General features: G+C 39.7%; 1 protein-coding gene across 1 annotated transcript; it reads left to right on the top strand.

The window, feature by feature from the left end:
• Positions 1 to 6,166: 6,166 nt before the first annotated feature.
• Positions 6,167 to 15,531, top strand: LOC141798289 (dehydrogenase/reductase SDR family member 13-like). Its single transcript, XM_074680160.1, has 5 exons — positions 6,167 to 6,330; positions 6,848 to 6,966; positions 7,409 to 7,532; positions 13,015 to 13,341; positions 14,327 to 15,531. The coding sequence occupies exons 1-5, from the start codon at positions 6,204 to 6,206 to the stop codon at positions 14,584 to 14,586; spliced, it is 957 nt and encodes a 318-aa protein (XP_074536261.1). The 5' UTR covers positions 6,167 to 6,203; the 3' UTR covers positions 14,587 to 15,531.
• Positions 15,532 to 17,088: the final 1,557 nt, after the last annotated feature.

Genomic DNA, 17,088 nt, shown 5'->3' with positions numbered 1-17,088 from the left:
GAAGATCAAGGTCGAAGGAAGGGCATGAAGAGAGAAGGTCTAAGTTGAATAGAATCAAAAAGTGTCAAGGAGAGTTGAAATGAATGATGTTCAAGGTAGGGTAGTATGAAAGATTGTGCAGGTAGCGTGTATCGAGAAACACTATCGGTGGGATAGGATGAAAAAGTGTCATAGTGAGTTTAAGGGAATGGGGTCATGCTAGGGTACAGTGAGAGCTGGTCACAGTGAAGTCTGATAAAAAGGGTCATGGTAGGTTGGGATAAGAAGAATTAAGATAGGGTTGACTCCGTGAAGATCTAAGAAGTTTGTGAACATAGGATGGGAAGAATAGGCATCAAGATGAGTTTTGGCAAATGGTAGTCAGGGAGAGGGCCAAAGAAGGGTGGGGTTGGATTAAAAAAAGGGTTGCCATGGTTTGAGGTGAATGGGGTTCAATGCAAGGAGTATAAGAGCACAGTAACACTGGCCATACGGACTGTACCCAAGTACTCTTCAACCATAAAGCCCAGTTTGTTTGGACAGTTTGACTGCACTGCTCAGGCACGGTACACTTCCCTGGCATTTGCACACTTTGGAGGGGTGTGCTTCAGCATGGTACACTTCATGAACAAACAAAAACATAGGGACACAACACAGTGATCACATATAATTCATGACGCCTGATTACTATGACCACTCCTCTTGACAGTTGTTACAAACAATGGCAGAGGTTTTAGAGGGCTGTGTCAGGCCAAAACAACTCAACATGAACCCAAAAGTCTCTAAAGTTGTAGCAGTGTTCTCTGTGTCTCATTGTGCTGACTCTGAGATTGCGTTTTGTGTAAATGGATGCTTCACAATGACGTAGGCGGGTCATACGTGTGTCTAGAGTCTGGATCCTACTGGAGTAGTGTGACTGCTGGTCGTACTCTCCATCGGGAAAACGGCGCTGCAGGGGGGCAATCATGCTTGAGTACGGTACAATTAGCATGGCCACTACGACTGTGTCCTCAGACAAGTACTTAGATAAGATGATACTTCTTTAGATAAGTTGGTACTTATTCCTACTCCTTTTCATTCCTGTAAACTGAGAGTCTTAAAAGTAATTTTCTTGTTTTCTTTTCTTTTCTTTCTTTTTTTGTGCTAATTATTAATTATTTGTAATTTTCACTGTTTCAGTTGTCTTCTAAATGAATAAAATAAAGATTTAATCATTAAATTGAAAAAAGAAAAATGTATGGAATTACTTGCAGAAAAATACTGAAATAAATTCAGAAAAAAACTGATTAAAGTTTAAACTGCCGGCAGTGAGGAGCAGCAGCCAAGTAAAAACTACAGGAAAATGAGGAGCATTCATAAGCTGCAGAAAGCAAGTCTGACCTGCTCTGGTGTGTCTGTTTTCTGTTTAAAGCTGTGGGTGTGTTTGTTGATCCTTAATGCAGTTTACTTTAATCACTGGATGAAAATCTGGATTACCAACTAAAAGGAAGTCTGCACAGAGTTCACGGTGTTGAAACAGCTGAAATGTGGTTAAAGCAAAAGGAGTTTAAGTTTTTCCACACCTGAAGTCTGTTTTTAAGATATTTTTAAGAGCTAAAAACTAGTGGAAACTAAAAAAGTTTTCACATTGTTTTAGACATGATGTAGTGCCAAAGAGAGGATGGATGTGGCCTTGATAAGCAATGTTCATCAATTTAGTATAATGATATAACAATAAAAATGAACTCCCCAAAACAAAGAGGGAACAATACCCTCATCATGTAGGAGTTTTGCCACTCAAATCAAACTGAAGCCAAAGAAACTAAAAATGCTCAGCTTCGAAGGCACAGACATTAATAATGGTGGATAAGAAGTAAACCAAACTGGAGCACATGATTTCAGTTTGACTCAGATCTTAAAGTTAATTTAGCTGCATCATGTTTATTTTGGGCTTTCAGATACTGAAGCGGCTTGCACAAAAAGAGAAGTCCAGCTGAATATAATCTTTGTCTTCTCATTACAAAATTATTCAACTCAGCCTTCAGTGGACAAAGAACTGTCATTGAAGGCTGCATAACTTTGTTAGTCTCAGCTTCAATCTGTTTCACAGGCTGGTGATTTGACCTTTAATAAACTTTAAAGTTATGTATCCAGTGATGTAATGTAGAAATGATCTGGCTGGAAATGACGACTTTGAACAGTTATGATCCACATAAGACATACAAATTCCTGCCAGATAATTTCTATATCTACAGTAAGTCATGAAGTTCATATAAGACCAAAATGTCAGCCTGAACTACACACTGGTATCAACACTGTGCTACATCTATTTTGACATGGAGATCTATGAAGACGGTCTTACTACTGGAGACAGACCCTATTGGACACTCAGGGAACTACAGCTGCTGACATCGTTTAAAGCACTTAAGGTTACTGCTGTAGACAAACAGACTTTCAGTGGTCTAATTTTGGTCTATTTAAAAATTAGTTTGGAAATGTTGCAGTTATCTCTGCTTTTGTAGATCTGAAATGTGGAGGCAGTGAAAACAAAATTCCCTCGTGAGAAAACTATCTTACCTTTGGCATCTATCCAACACAATGGGGCACTGTCTGATGCTGCTTTTTTTCTAGTACTTTTTTAACTTTTACACTGAGTTCTGCGTGCTTTCGTTCTTTCTATAAGCATTGCTGAAATGTGGAACACATCCTGAAGTGCTGCAGTTGACTTTGAAAAACAGAAGTAAGGACATTTTTTTATGATGTCTTTTTTTTTTTTTTTAATTTCAGTTTGAGGCAGATTTGAGTCTACTTAAAACTCGCAAACTCATCATTTGTTGCGCATATAAACTTGTTTTAGAAATTTGTTTGGAAAGTAAGAATAGACAGTAAGCTTGGTCACACAGGCTGTTTGCATGTTTAATACAGACCCTGGCCCCCCTCATGCCTTGGCCTGATAAGCTGCCACACAGATAAAGCTGCCATGCCCACTATCGAGCTCTTCTGCGTGCCTTTCTGCTGGGATCCTGTTCAGACACGCTCAACTCTGTGATATCTTTACATGAAACCGTCACATAATTTTTTTGTCTGGCACAGAGAGAATTCTGCAACAACTAAATGAGAGATGATTTGTTACAGTATTTTATAAACCAAAGTTTAAATCCTTCTGATCACGTTCCTCTTCCTGCCCTCTCTGTCTCATGCATGCCGCTCTTCACCCATTGAGATAAAGACAAGTCCGACTTGATGGTTAAGTCATCATGACTGTGCAGCTCCCATCCCTGGTATTTGTGTGTTAGTGTGTGTAGAGTGCACAAACAGTGACTGAGTGACTCAGTGTATCAGCTGTATCAGTTTAATGTGTGTAACAGTTCACGATCATTCTGCAGATCAGGAAATGACTTGAAAAGTTTCTGTGTGGAAGTTCAAACGGGTTCACAGATTGGAGAGGAGCCAGATTTACCTTTCATGATTACTTACACATTTCAAAAGGTGAGGCAAGTTCATTTCTAAAGCATCAGTAATCTCAAACAATATGAAAAATGATAAAGAATTAAGAACAAGACACAAACAATTCTTCAGCTTCTTTTTAAAGAGTGGAAATCAGCTGATCCACCTTCTGCACTGATCTAAATTTCTCACACAAATTTCTCGCCATATTTTGTGGAAAACAGGGGTGCTGTAACATCACAGCATCCCAGTTTGGGATTATCACCAGATCTAAAACCTAGAAAACAGCTTCCAAGAGGGTTTCAATGCCACATCTGCTGCTGTAAGGTTTTACAACTGTGAAACTTTTATCCTCCCATGCATTACGGCAGCTACTTAATGATTAATGATGTGTTGATTGCAGGGTGTATGCTACAATAAAATAATCTTTCTTCTTTCTCCACTGAGGTTATGGTTACATTTTTTTAATCCATGACTTTTGATGTTTCTTTCAAACAGATCTGGGGACCACATCTGCAGGAGCTCAGGAACCAACATGTTTATGTGTTCTTACAATAACCAGACTTAATGTGTGATTGTTTAATTCCCTCTGATATACTGGGAACCCTGTCAGAAAGTAACAGCCTTATCTTTATTGTGATTGTGTTTAATCTGTGTCTGATGTTGCCCTGTGCACACACAGAACCCACGTAGACAGCTAATTCTTTTCACTCTGCTGCTTGAATAAAAGTTACACACCCTAAAATATTTAAGTTTCAGAACTGAATATACAGGAAGAGCACACTCAGTAAAAACCTTTTTTAATTGAAGCTATAGATGACTTTTGTCTTGATCTCAAGGACACAAAGCAGCTCTGCAGCTGTTCACCTCCTGCCTACTTTCCTCTCGTGGATATGTCTGACTGCAAAACAAACTTAAGCTTCTAAAGACTCAATGCATTCCTCAACGCCATCACACACACCACACCTGCTAACACACACACACACACACACACACACACACACACACACACACACACACACACACACACACACACACACACACACACACACACACACACACACACACACACACACACATATGCTCAAACCAGTACAAACAATGCCACAATGCTCCACATACAAAAACACATGCAGTGCATTTTAATCCAACAACTAGGGCACATGAATATTCGTTTTTTTCTTGACTTTATGTTTTTGTAGTTTCACCAAGATAATGACGTTAAAACTGTCTTTGTTCTGCTACTGCAGCCATTGTCTCTCCATTAAACTAAAGAGATCACAAGAGTCACCAACCTTACATCTAAGAGTAACAGAAACAAACACTTGGTTGTTAACTAAACTCACATCTACTCTTTGATATGGCAGCGATGTTTGCTATTCTATGTAGCCTACATATTTCTTTATTTATCTTTATTTACAAATTCAGTTGTTTGTTAATTTTATGCACCAAACTGCTGTATTAATCCTAATGCAGTAAATCTAATCCTGATTGTGTGCTATTTGTCTGTGCACTGCAATGATTAACACTGAACAAATAAAACCCATTACAGGAAGCATGTCCCTGTGAGACAATGAGTAATGATATCAAACCATTTACAGCTGTTTGTGTCTCATGCTTACTCTTCTTATCATCTGGTTTAAATTCCAGAGTTAAAGGTGTGTCACCCATGACTTTGACTTGCATTAATAGAGTTTCACCACAAAGGGGCCGAACAGTCCCATCAGATTAACTTTGCTCAGTCATTTTATAACAACATAATATTTATTCCTTACAAAAAAAAAAAAAAAAAAAAAAAAAAAAAAAAAAAAAAAAAAAACACTTTGTAGATTTTTTTTTGTACATTTTATTCTACATATTCTATCATCCTTTCAAGCAAAACCTGCACTAAAATCTACTTAAAGTAAGGTTCAATAACAAAATGAAACTTTTTGGACCCCCTTTAACAAACAATGCCTCTTGGAGCAGTTAGAGTTGTATAACAACAACGTATCCTGTTTGGGCTTTTCTTCCTGTTTTGTATAAGACACAAACAGTACCACCATCACTTGGGGAAAAAGAGTGAATAACAGAGAAACACGGTGCATAAATAAGAAAAAGTATTGAATTAAATAAAGCCCATTTATTTAATGATAGAATCATAAAAAACATGGTTGAAACTTGTAGATCAATAAAATGAAATAAAATATGAAACATTGAAAAAGAAAGATCTTTAAAAAATATACTTAAATTTCAGGTAGGGAAAAATTTGCTAAAATTAATGTTAAATAGTAACAATACAGTTAAAGTTTGCTTGTTGATTCCATTGTAGCAGAATGATAATTTAATAGTTTAGGAATATGAAATAAATTCTGCAGCTGAATAAGAATTAATAAGCGCAGTGTAATTATTCAACACTGAATGGGTTCATGGTTTACAAACTTGCTTGTGCACCCATAATAAATAAAAATGAATGAATAAAAGCTGTAAAATCAACATATTTATTATATTCTGTGGCGACATCTACCGGCTCAGTGCAGTAATAACGGCTGGATATGCGTAAGATGTCTGTTCTTCAAAATAAACTCTCTGCAATGTTTGCGAAATTTAAACCGTTAACTACATATTGTAATAAAGCCAAATTTATTGAAATATGTTTGAAAAGGTTAGTTTACTCTGAATAAATTTGTGTTTTGATGGTGTTCAAACAGTTCAACATGGTTTATCTCCCTGTAAAAGCCTTATTTTGAGGGTCTTGACCGGAACACAGTATGTTAACGCCGTCTAGCGCCCATTCTAAACAGCAGGAAGTTTCAGAGATGTCGATGCTCCTCTGCCTCGTATCTGGAGCCGTTTTCTTCTATGTTATAGTTTATTATGGCGTGTTTAGAGGAGCGAGGTTCACCAGTTCACTGAAGTTAAAAGGAAAGACAGTCATCGTCACAGGTAACAGACTCGCCTGTTAGCTCAGGCTAACCTATTAGCTTCCTGCAGACTAAATGTTGATGTAAACATTGAGTTTCTCTGGCTCCTGCACCAACACTCTTTCTTTGTTTTGTGCCTGAAAATAAATTAATAAATTTATTAATACTTTACCGAAATAAACCGAAAATATTGTTTGGACGTTTTAGTTTTTTTGTGATTGACATGTGCTGCAGCTCTTACTTACTTATTCTTACTTGTCATGTTTGAATCGTAAAAATCATGGATTTTCAGCTGTATTTCTGTGCTGATTAAATTCATAGTAAGTCTAGTTTAAAGTAAAAGCTGTCCTTGAAAAAGATGAAGGGGTAATTTTTTTAAATTCTATATCAGTACATCCAGCTCATCCTCTTCTAGCAGAGGAGAGTGAGCTTGGTATTGCAGGAAAATTTGCATTTAAAAACTCAGATTTTGATGGGATAGTAAATTGTTCCAAGCAGGTTTTCTGACGTTTATATATTTCAATTATTCTCTTTCACAGGCAGTAACACGGGCATTGGGAAGGCGACTGCTCTGGATCTGGCGAGGAGAGGAGCCAGAGTCATCCTGGCCTGCCGCAACAAGGAGAAGGCAGAGACTGCTGCTTATGACATCCGCAGGGTGAGTACAGGATGGAAACAGAAACTGCTGGGCCCTGCTGCTATTCACTGAGAGCTCTATCTTGGTCTGCATTGATTTGTTTATACCAAAAGAATAACGTTTGGAGCATTTGGCTCAGAGTTAGCCGCATATTTCTTGCATTTCATGTCCTTAGTGGAGTGAAGTTGACAGGACAGAGGAAATCTTCCCTCTTTATTGCCTTAAAGATTTCAGTTTGAGTAAGCCGTATGAAGCTCATTGGATGTGCTATATATGTGCTTTCATTTCCATCCATACTACTGTTTCATAAACAACAAATGCTGCCCACTTATGTGTTTTAATCTTGTCTAAGCCTCCAGGAGACTGGAGTTCAGAAAGCTGCTCAGGCTGCAGGAAACTTTTCACTGTTTCCTGATGTGTTTGTCTATTCCAGCCCCTCTGACTCATCATTTTTGTCCTTCAGGAGAGTGGGAACAGTCAAGTAGTGTTCATGCAATTGGATCTGGCAAGTTTCAAGTCTATTCGAAACTTTGCTGAAACGTTCCTAAAGACTGAACCCAGACTGGACATCCTTATCAACAACGCAGGTGAGAGAGTGAAAATGTTCCTTTTACCATCACTAAAAACAGCAGTCTACTCCACTTTTTTGTCTGATTGACACTGATGACAAATATAACAATTCTCAAATTGATGGAAGTTTGTCACAGCGATAGAGAACTTGATACTCTACTAAAAATAAGAATACTGCAATACTGTGTGACTAAAAGGTTTCTTGTAGGGGGCAGTAGAGTTTTTTTAAGCATAATCCCACCTGCAGGAAAACATACAACAGACAAAGAAAAAGCAGCAGCAGGAGGAGAATCAGACTAATGATTCAGCTATGACCTTTACTGTAGTGTGTGGTTCCTATTGCAACACAAATCAAGTCAGCTTAGATGACTGATGAAAGCAAGATTTTCTAGCTGCATCCAGAACAAGTCTCATCATCAGTTCAGGCAGCGGGACAGGAGACTGTGGACAATGCGTACCACAGAATCACACTTAGAAGAAGACAAGTTTGTGTTTTATCATAAGTTTCTGTCACAGAACTGTCCTATACTGTGACAGATATGTCCACTGTAACATTTTGTCCAACTTCCTGTGAGTTTGTATAAGGTCAGAATATTGTTCATCAGTTTTTCAGAAACATCTTTCTGTTGATGTAAAGCACTTTGTGTTGAATTATTGGACTATAAGTGATAAAAAAATAATTCTGATTGATTTGTCAAAAGATTTTCCACCCCTGACCCGACAGTCCAGAGGTTTCTACAGGGCACTAAAGCTCAGATGTTTAAACCTAAAGGCTGAAAGGCTGAAAGAGAGCTCAGGCCGAAGACAGAATCAGTGATTTAGAGCATGAATATATGGAGTTGGCATGTAGGAGTTAGTATGAAAGAGATTAATTATTGATGACAGTTCTGTTAAGACTCAGGACAAGTTTAAGGTCTCTGAGCTCTGAGACTCTTCTAAAACCAGGAGGAAACACTTCTCTGATAATCACCTGGCTGTTTTAAACACCTGATTCTGACTGGTCGAAGCCTCAAAACTACAAGGCTTCATTCTTAACAGCATAAGTGATATCACAGACAACCTGATCACACACATCTTCATCCTGACCCAGTCTTGGAAATAGTCGCAGACTGTGTGACAAACGGGATGAAGTCTCACTGATGTCCTGTCTGTTTTTTTAGGAGTTATGGAGCAAAAAGATGAAGCCCAGCTAGTTGTAAACACTAATCCACTGTAAATGCAAATTGTACCATAGGTGTTTCTTTTTTTTTACTTTGTTTGCTGTCATTTTGTAAACTCCAGAATTTCAAGAACTTAAGTTTTTGTTACAATCATCTAAAAGACTTGGAATATAGAGACGGCTAGTGTGTGACACCAAAATGAGCCAATGCTGCTGTCCCCTTCTAAACAAACACACCTCGTGCTTGTTATCCCCTAAATCTAACATAGTGTCATCTAGATTTTTCTTTTCAATTAGCTCCTACACCATCACCACCAATTAAGATATCTCTGACTTTCTGTGTCTTTGTTAAAAATTATTCATAAAGCTGCTGAATCATGTTTCTTTATTTCATTCAAATCATTCATTTAAAATGTCTCGCATTCTTGTTCTTCTTGTTCTTGTTATTGTTATTCTTCTTGTTCTGTTTCTTCTTCTTCTTGTCCTTCTTGTCTTTCTCCTCCTCCTCCTCCTCCTCTTCCTCTAATTCTTCATCTTTTTCGGCATTTTGATGCGGTTTCGGCACCTTCCCGAAGACCTCGTGGAACTTCTGGATGCGTTCCAACTGTTTTTCTGTGTCGAGCTTGTCCACACCTTCCACTTGAGTGTCATACTTGCGAATCTTATCATACATTTGAAAGATGGAAATCTTGTACTTTGCAAGTTTTAGTGTTCCCTTGCTTGCCGTTGCCTGAAGTTGGTCATGTGTTGCTTTCAAACTTGCTACTTCAGCGAGCTCCTTGTCTAGCTCTCTCTGCAGCTTCTCTTTCACCAAGAGAAACCGAGCTTCCACTAACTTATTCCGCTGCACCAGTGACAACAAGGCCTTGTCCTCCTTATTGAGCTGGCGGGAAAGCTTGGCCCACTCCTTTGTAAGCTCTGCTTTGTTGTTGATGATGCTCTCAAAGTGGTCAGCGAGCTGGCCCACGTCTTTAAACTCTGTCATCGGCAGCAATCGCTCCATGATCTCTGTGTACACACTATATTCCTGTAGCTCACGCTTCTGCTCCGCTATCTTTTCCATCAGTTGGGCATAATACTCATCCTGCTTCCTCAGGTCCTCATCCAGCTGACGCTCTTTCTCCATTCGTTTTTTTAATCCCTCAGCAAGTTCGATGGCCTCCACTTCCTCTTTCAGCAGTCCCTTTCCCATCTCCTCCACTTCTTGGATCTCCTTCACCAGACTTTTAATGTCCTGCTTCAAACCTTTTAACTCCTCGTCGTCTTCACTGGAGTCTGACAAACTACCACCACCTTCAGCCAGCTCCTGAAGGATCTGCTGCAAATCAGCTGTTTCTTCTCTGGTGTCCTGCCAAAAGAGACAAAGATTACAATCATCTTCACTGAAAATCTAACTTTAAAATCATGCTGTTTTTCCTGAAATTCTCGAGAATTTTCAAGAGTCATCTTTTTCAGAAACATGTTTTCAGACCACTCTGGTGAAGCTGTATGGTGTTTATCCAAACAATATACTAAAAAGTCTAGTTTGTAAAGTACATTGTACTGAAATCATTTGTTTCCCAAATCAGGACGCTTGAAGAACAGCTTTACATTGTTATAGTAGATTTTAAAAAGTTTTTCCAAAAACAAAAATGATGGAGTTCGAAACATGGAATTGAAATTCACTTGATCATTAATAAATAGATTAAAAAAGGGTATAAGTTTTACCTTTTTCTTTGAATGCTCTACTTTGAGCTCATCCAAACTTCTCAGCACCTGCTGAAGCTCCTCGTCCTCCCACTCAAGGGCTTTCTCTTCCATGTTGTCCTTCAGTAAATTCAGGCCGGTGCTGGTCCTGTCGAGGGAGTCTGGAGACACAGAACTTCCCCCTGCAGTCAGCTCCTTGTCCAAATCGGAGGCAGCACTTCTGCTCATCGTTTTCTTTCTTATATACAAGGTTAATCAACGCACACTCTCCACTCTGTTTTCCTGTCACAGGTTATGATGTCTTCTGATATTTGTTATGTTTTCACTGTTGTTATGCTCTGAAACCGTTGATGGCATCTTTTAAATTTACTATTGGAAAATACTCAACCACAGCTCAGTGAGAATAATACTGTTATTTTTATTTTTGCTGTTACTGCTGACTTTAGCCTTAGTGGTTTCCATGGTTACAACATTTGGGGAGTGAATCTTCCTGAATCCATTGGAGTGCATCCATCTGGTGTCGTGTTTTGTGTAAAGATAAACCAATCAGATACACGGTGCTGAAAGGTCATTTAAACCAAAACACCAGCATAGAGCTTCAAACACAAGGCACGTCCACAGACATGACACTTTGACCTGTTGGCCTTATTTTGTGAAATATTACCCCACACTTTGAACCACTTCTGCTACGTCCCAGACTTCCTGGTTGTCCTTCACACTCATCACCTCTCACAACTTATGACGACGTTGTTTTGTAGGTGGGAGGTATAGATAGGGGAGCTGTTTAGCATGAAGGCTGATGACACAGAGGGCTCCAGGGAGTAAGGACGGGTTTGTGATTCCCATCCTTACATGTACACAGACAGCCAATTGGGGGGCCCGCCTCAGTTGTAACCGATGATTTGTGTACATTTATAGGTCTTAAAGAGAAAACACTTTAACATTTCAGGCATTTATTCCCAAATGAGTCTACACCATAGGCTGTATTTAGAGTGGACAGCGTGGCTCCACCGTTTACCATTGTATGGTTTTGAAGCCAAAGTACCCTCGTCACTGGCACAGCCATTGGTAGCCGTTGTGCAGCCAGAGTCTGCGCAGAAGGGGCTAAAGCTGGTTTCCACCAAGCAGTCTGGTTCAGTTCAGTAGTAGAGTCTAATCTCTTTTTGATATTTTTCAATCCCCCCGAAAAACACAAGAACGGCAGCTGGCAGTCATCATTAAACGTAACATTAAACATCATTTTCACCTCTTACATGTAATGAAAATGAAACTTCAGAAAATAGAGAACTAGAATAAAAGGCAGCTCAACAATCTTCAAATCTCCACAACAATTGGACTTGAGAAACATTTCTACAAGGTGTAGTAATTTTTAACCTGTTATCGGCCGGGCCGATTATTAGGGCAGATATTTAGCATTTTGGGGCATAGCATCAGCCTTTTTTTAATCCAACGGCCGATATGGAACCAATTTAAAACTGTGTTGTTCTGGCTCTGATGCAGCCGCGCCGCTGTCTGCAGTCACTTCTCAGTCCCCAGCAGTGTCCCACCCACAGTACCATCTGATTGGTTACAAGCAGAGCCATGGCTCGGGCAACAGCCAGTCAGCAGTGAAAGCTATGTGAATGCAGCGCTGTCGCTCTCTCACAACAAAGATATTAAAAAAAGGTTTTGCCAACAGGAGAAACTCTCGATACCAGATATATGTTTCTAAGGTAAGTTAAGGCAGCAGACTCTTCCCATATTGTAGTAAACTCACTGATGGTTCCTCCAGACGTGTCAGTTGATCACATGAATTAAGGTTGCTGATATTGATATGGAAATAGTCATAGAAGTATGTGTGTGCGAGAGAGTAGAAACCTACTAAACTGTATTCTCCCCTCTTTGAACGTGAGCGCTCAGCTCGGCAGATCGCTGAACAGTTCTTAGTGAAATGAGAAACAGTTGATGTTGATTTGCTCATTTACATAGACTCAACAAACAAAAGCACAGTAACAGAAAACTATATATGCAGCCTCCCTGAGCAAAGGAAAGTAATTCTTAACCAGTTAACCAACCAGTTTTAAAGTGCAGACATTCAGGAGCTGCTTGTTGATGCATCTTTGAACAGTTTCTCCCTGTCTACACTATGGAAGCCCTAGATGGTCAAAACATTTAAAAACCAGTCATGTGGAAACTAAAGAAACAATTACTTCCACTGCATAACATGCCTGTAAAAGGCAGCACAAACTCAATTCTGTCCTGTTTTTTGCAGTTACATTGAAATTTTGGGAAACTTTATTTACTGTTCAAAACTTTTGCTATTTATTTTTTTAGGTTTTATTTAACTTTATGAAACATGCTGCTGACCCTGGGAGCTGTTTAATAAACATGTGTTTAAAGGCATCCAAATGCAGTGAAGTGTTGGAGTTTGTATTGTTCAAAATTTTTACGCCAATAATTTCACTTTGACTGCAAATGAATATTGGCTTCAAATATCGGTTATCCGCCTCCTTGCCTACTAATAATTGGTATCAGCCCTAAAAAATCCATATCGGTCTATCTCTCCTTTGCATCATAATCCATCTCTTTACTTTCTTCTTCAGAAAAGGGAAACAGGAAGTACAATAAAAATAGACTTGGCTGTTTGAATGTGAACTTCTCTCTGTGTGTTTCAGGTGTGATGGGTCCAGGACGCACTGAAGATGGTTTCGGCATGGCGTTCGGTGTAAACCACCTCGGCCACTTCCTGCTCACTAACCTCCTCCTGGAGCGTCTGCAACACTGTGGTCCCAGTCGGGTGGTCACAGTTTCTGGTCTTCTGCATTTCCTTGGTCACGTTGACTTCCCTCTACTAGCCTCGGAGAAGGACTTAGTCTCGGGTCAGTCCACCTGGCACAACATTCAGGCCTACAGCAGCAGCAAGCTGTGTAATGTGCTCTTCACCAGGGAGCTGGCCAACAGGCTGGAGGGCACCAGTGTCAGCTGCTACACCCTGCACCCAGGTACGTGCTCACTACTCAGCTTACACAGCAAGTTTGTGTTATGCAGTAGATGGTCCTGCTGATATTTAGAGGTCAGAGCCAGGTGGGGGACCAGTTTGAGGTTTTAAACCTCTTTAGAAGCTGTTTCTTTTTTCTTCTTACTAAGAATAAAAGCTGATGTCAATGTGTTTTTAAAGAGCTTATGCAGATTTTTAGTGTAAAATCATAGGCATATATTTTATTTATCTATTACTTATTCATGTTTAGATATCAAGACAAAGTAAACTCATCCAAACAGCTCAAAAATCAGTGATCCATGCTTTTATGACACCCAAAGCCCCACAAGTAACCACTATATTTGTCCTAATATGTTGAAAAAATATTTTAAAACTACATCCAAATACTCTGGAGTTTAAATGAAGTGTTATCATCTGTGTTTTATGTACATCAGCTTCTCATAAAACTTCTAAAAACTAGAAAATACTTCCGTTCTTTGCATGTAAGCAATCTATCTACATCTTCCTGAGTTTTGTGAAAACCAAGTGATCCTTTCATTTGTAACTCCGCATGTCAACAAATTCCTGAACAGACTACCTGGTTCAGTTTGCATCATCGCCACTCATGACTTCTGATTGACGTCAGTGAGATGCTGGGTCATTAAACTTGGGTTTTACGGTCAGTGTGTGTGTGGCTAACATGGCAAAAGCACCCATCAGGTTTCAAAATGCATAAAATACCCACAAGGCCATCTTTCTTAAAGAGGGAAGCTTGCCTGCAAACATATCAAAAGCTTGTTCTTTGGAAGCAGTTCGGGTCAGAAGTAAAAATTCAGACGTCTCCGAGGCATGAATCTCAACGTGGAGAATTTTTAGACTTGTTTTTTATTTTATGGCTCCCACTTGCTGTTATCATGTAAAAAAATAAAAAAACTAGAAATCTGTGGTCCTGCCTGTGGTGACTATGAGCATGCAGCTCTTCACATATGTCTGGATCATGTCTTCCTCAGGAGTTGTCTACACAGAGCTGTGTCGCACTATGAGCCTGTGGCAGCAGCTCCTCATGTTTCCCTTTGCCAAGATCTTTTTCCTGGACCCCGAGGGGGGGTCCCAGACCACCCTGTACTGCGCCCTGCAGGAAGGAATCGAACCTCTCAGCGGACGCCACTTCTCGAGCTGTGCTCTGCGTCAGTCGGGGGCCCAGGGACGAGATGATGCTCTGGCTAAGAAGCTGTGGGAAGTGAGTGAGAGGTTGACGGGTGTATCGTGAGGCTTTGGATCCAGGAACTCAGAGGACTGTGAGAACACTGAGTGCCTTATCAGAGAGCTGGCAGGCTCCAGTGTGAAGGTCTCAATTCCATCAGGAGGGATTCTGAAGCTCTTTTACACGTGTGAGGACGTGGATCTGGACTAATGATGGAGAATAATTTGTGCACTGCTCTAACATTTATACTCTCTGGCAGATGTAAACCTGAATGAAAAGCTCAGGAATGAGTCACATGATAACCTGCAGCAGATCTGAATTTTAATCTAATAAAGGATATTTGCTTAAAGATGAAGGATCTTGTTAAAATCATGATAACATTTAAACATTTTTATACATTGGTGGCTGTGTCAGCCAGTTAATTTGAACATGCACACATTTTAAAAATATTTTTTTAAAAATCGATGAATTTTTCCATCAGCTGTAGTAACTAATGGTAAAATTAACAAGTGATGTTAATTTTACCATTAGTGATTTGTTATTCATAGGTCTCTCTGTTGCAAGTAATTGTAACAACACACAGTATTTACTGTGCTCTACTTACTGATAAAGGATGCTTTTAACTTAAAATCATAGGGAAAATCGAGTACAGTGATTATTGGAATAGAATTTCAATGGGAGGTTAAAAAAAAGACTAATTTTAAATTGATGCCCAAAGGTATGAGCATCCTCTACTGGCTGACTTTATTAAGGGTCGGAAACCCACCTCCATGTTGAAAGATTGGATGACAGTTGATAGTCTAATTTCAGGTCAAATAAATGTTCTTTTATCATTTAAGTTAGTTCTGCACATGCTGATTTATGTCGCGGTGTTTATTTTTCTTTAAAAATTCACTCTAAATAAGTTATTTGATGCAATAAAAGGATGGTTGATTGACAGCTGTGTTGACCAATGAGGCTTCTGCTGCACTTTGTAATCCACATTTTCAGAGTAGAGGAGAAACTGTGAGACGTAAGGTAATAAACACTAACACAAGAGTAACTGAACTTTACCTGACTTCTTCATCTTCTTCTTCTTCTTCTTCTTCTTCTTCTTCTTCTTCTTCTTCTTCTTCTTCTTCTTCTTCTTCTTCTTCTTCTTCTTCTCATAATAATGATAATGACGTCTGTTTTCAGGAGTAATAGAAATGCTGAAGTTGGGTTGAGCTTTCTGCAAAAGAAAAATATTAAAATTCTCTTGAGGTTTCCAGCTCATCCACAGGGGGGCAGTAGCGCAGCACAGCTCCACCCTAACACACCTCAGTGTCTCTCTCAGCATCCTGTTTTCTGGCCGTTGTTGCTTGGAGCAAGGTTGTAGAGGACCTTAACCCAGTGGACCTCTGGATTCTGTTCATTATGAGCTCTGATTATTAACACGCGTCGGCCTGAAAGCCAGGTCAGCGTGTGTGTTAAGAGACGAGCTCTTATAATTACTCAGCAGGACATTCTTCTGCAAAGGCCTCTCTTCTAACCTCAGTGTTGGTGGGAGGAACACACTTCCACGATCGATTCCTATCTCCTCCAACTCTGGCTCTGTCCCCTTCTCTCTCTCTCTCTCTCACACACACACACACACACACACACACACACACACACACGCGCACACACACACACACTCCTCTGCTGCCTCAGCCGCATGCTGAAAGGACGCCTTCTAAACTTCAATACCCTTGAGAAGCAGCTGTAATGACAATGTTCCCTCTTTCTTTCAGGTCTTTCAGTCACAGGCAGGGCTTCATCTCTGAATCAGAGATGATAGGTCAAAAGGTCGAGATCAACACAAACAAGACCACAACCTTTAACCTGTGTACAGGTATGGCACGAATGGTCATCTCTAAAATCTGTGGATTACTCTTGATCCAGACAAGGACACACTTGTTGATTTAAGGCTTTTCAGATTTCCTATTAACGTTCCTCTTTAACGCACAATACTTGAAAAAAACATAGGGATCTTGGCAATAGGCTTTTTTTGAAAAAACTTAATTATATAAAATATAAAGCTTCTAAATGTTGAAATGGGGAGCTAAATCTTTGTACTTGCCTAAGGAACTTGATGAACATGTTGTAAGTTATGGTGGTCTGACTCTGTTCTGGGAGCTCTACCCTTCTAAACGCCTACAGCCAGGCACACACTGTGTGATATTTTAAATTGTTTGATTTAGTTTCATTTCAAACTGCACGACTTGATCGCCGAGTTCAAAAGTTCGCAGTCCATGAATCATGTTCTCAAACTATACGACCAGACGCTTTGATGCGACTTCACCGGTCGCACTATATGTCCATGCGCCAAACTCTTTTTCCTTCTTCTTCCATAACTTTTGACACTACTGCTTTTTTTCTCCTTGCTTTTTTCTTTGACATCACTTCAGAGATCGTGCATGCTCTGTGCAAGAGGTTGAGGCAAGGCGCTTGTGGCAGTGCTTCAACTTTGTGATACCTTCACAAGGAACGACCAGGATTTCAAACATGTTTGATTTCTTGTGATCAACGAATTTGTGATCAGGAGCACGTCATGAAGTGTTAATCTCT

Source organism: Halichoeres trimaculatus, unplaced genomic scaffold, assembly GCF_033239565.1.
Source record: "Halichoeres trimaculatus isolate MK-OKI-2021-1 unplaced genomic scaffold, fHalTri1.1 fHalTri1_scaffold_9, whole genome shotgun sequence".
Classification (NCBI taxonomy): domain Eukaryota; kingdom Metazoa; phylum Chordata; class Actinopteri; order Labriformes; family Labridae; genus Halichoeres; species Halichoeres trimaculatus.
This window is presented reverse-complemented; position numbering and strand designations above follow the sequence as displayed.

Excerpts from the sequence above, each read along its gene's own strand:
- LOC141798289 (XM_074680160.1), top strand. The coding sequence starts at position 6,204 with ATGTCGATGCTCCTCTGCCTCGTATCTGGAGCCGTTTTCTTCTATGTT. Across the intron at positions 6,331-6,847 it reads AAAGACAGTCATCGTCACAG|GCAGTAACACGGGCATTGGG; the intron begins GTAACAGACTCG and ends TCTCTTTCACAG. Across the intron at positions 13,342-14,326 it reads CTGCTACACCCTGCACCCAG|GAGTTGTCTACACAGAGCTG; the intron begins GTACGTGCTCAC and ends TGTCTTCCTCAG.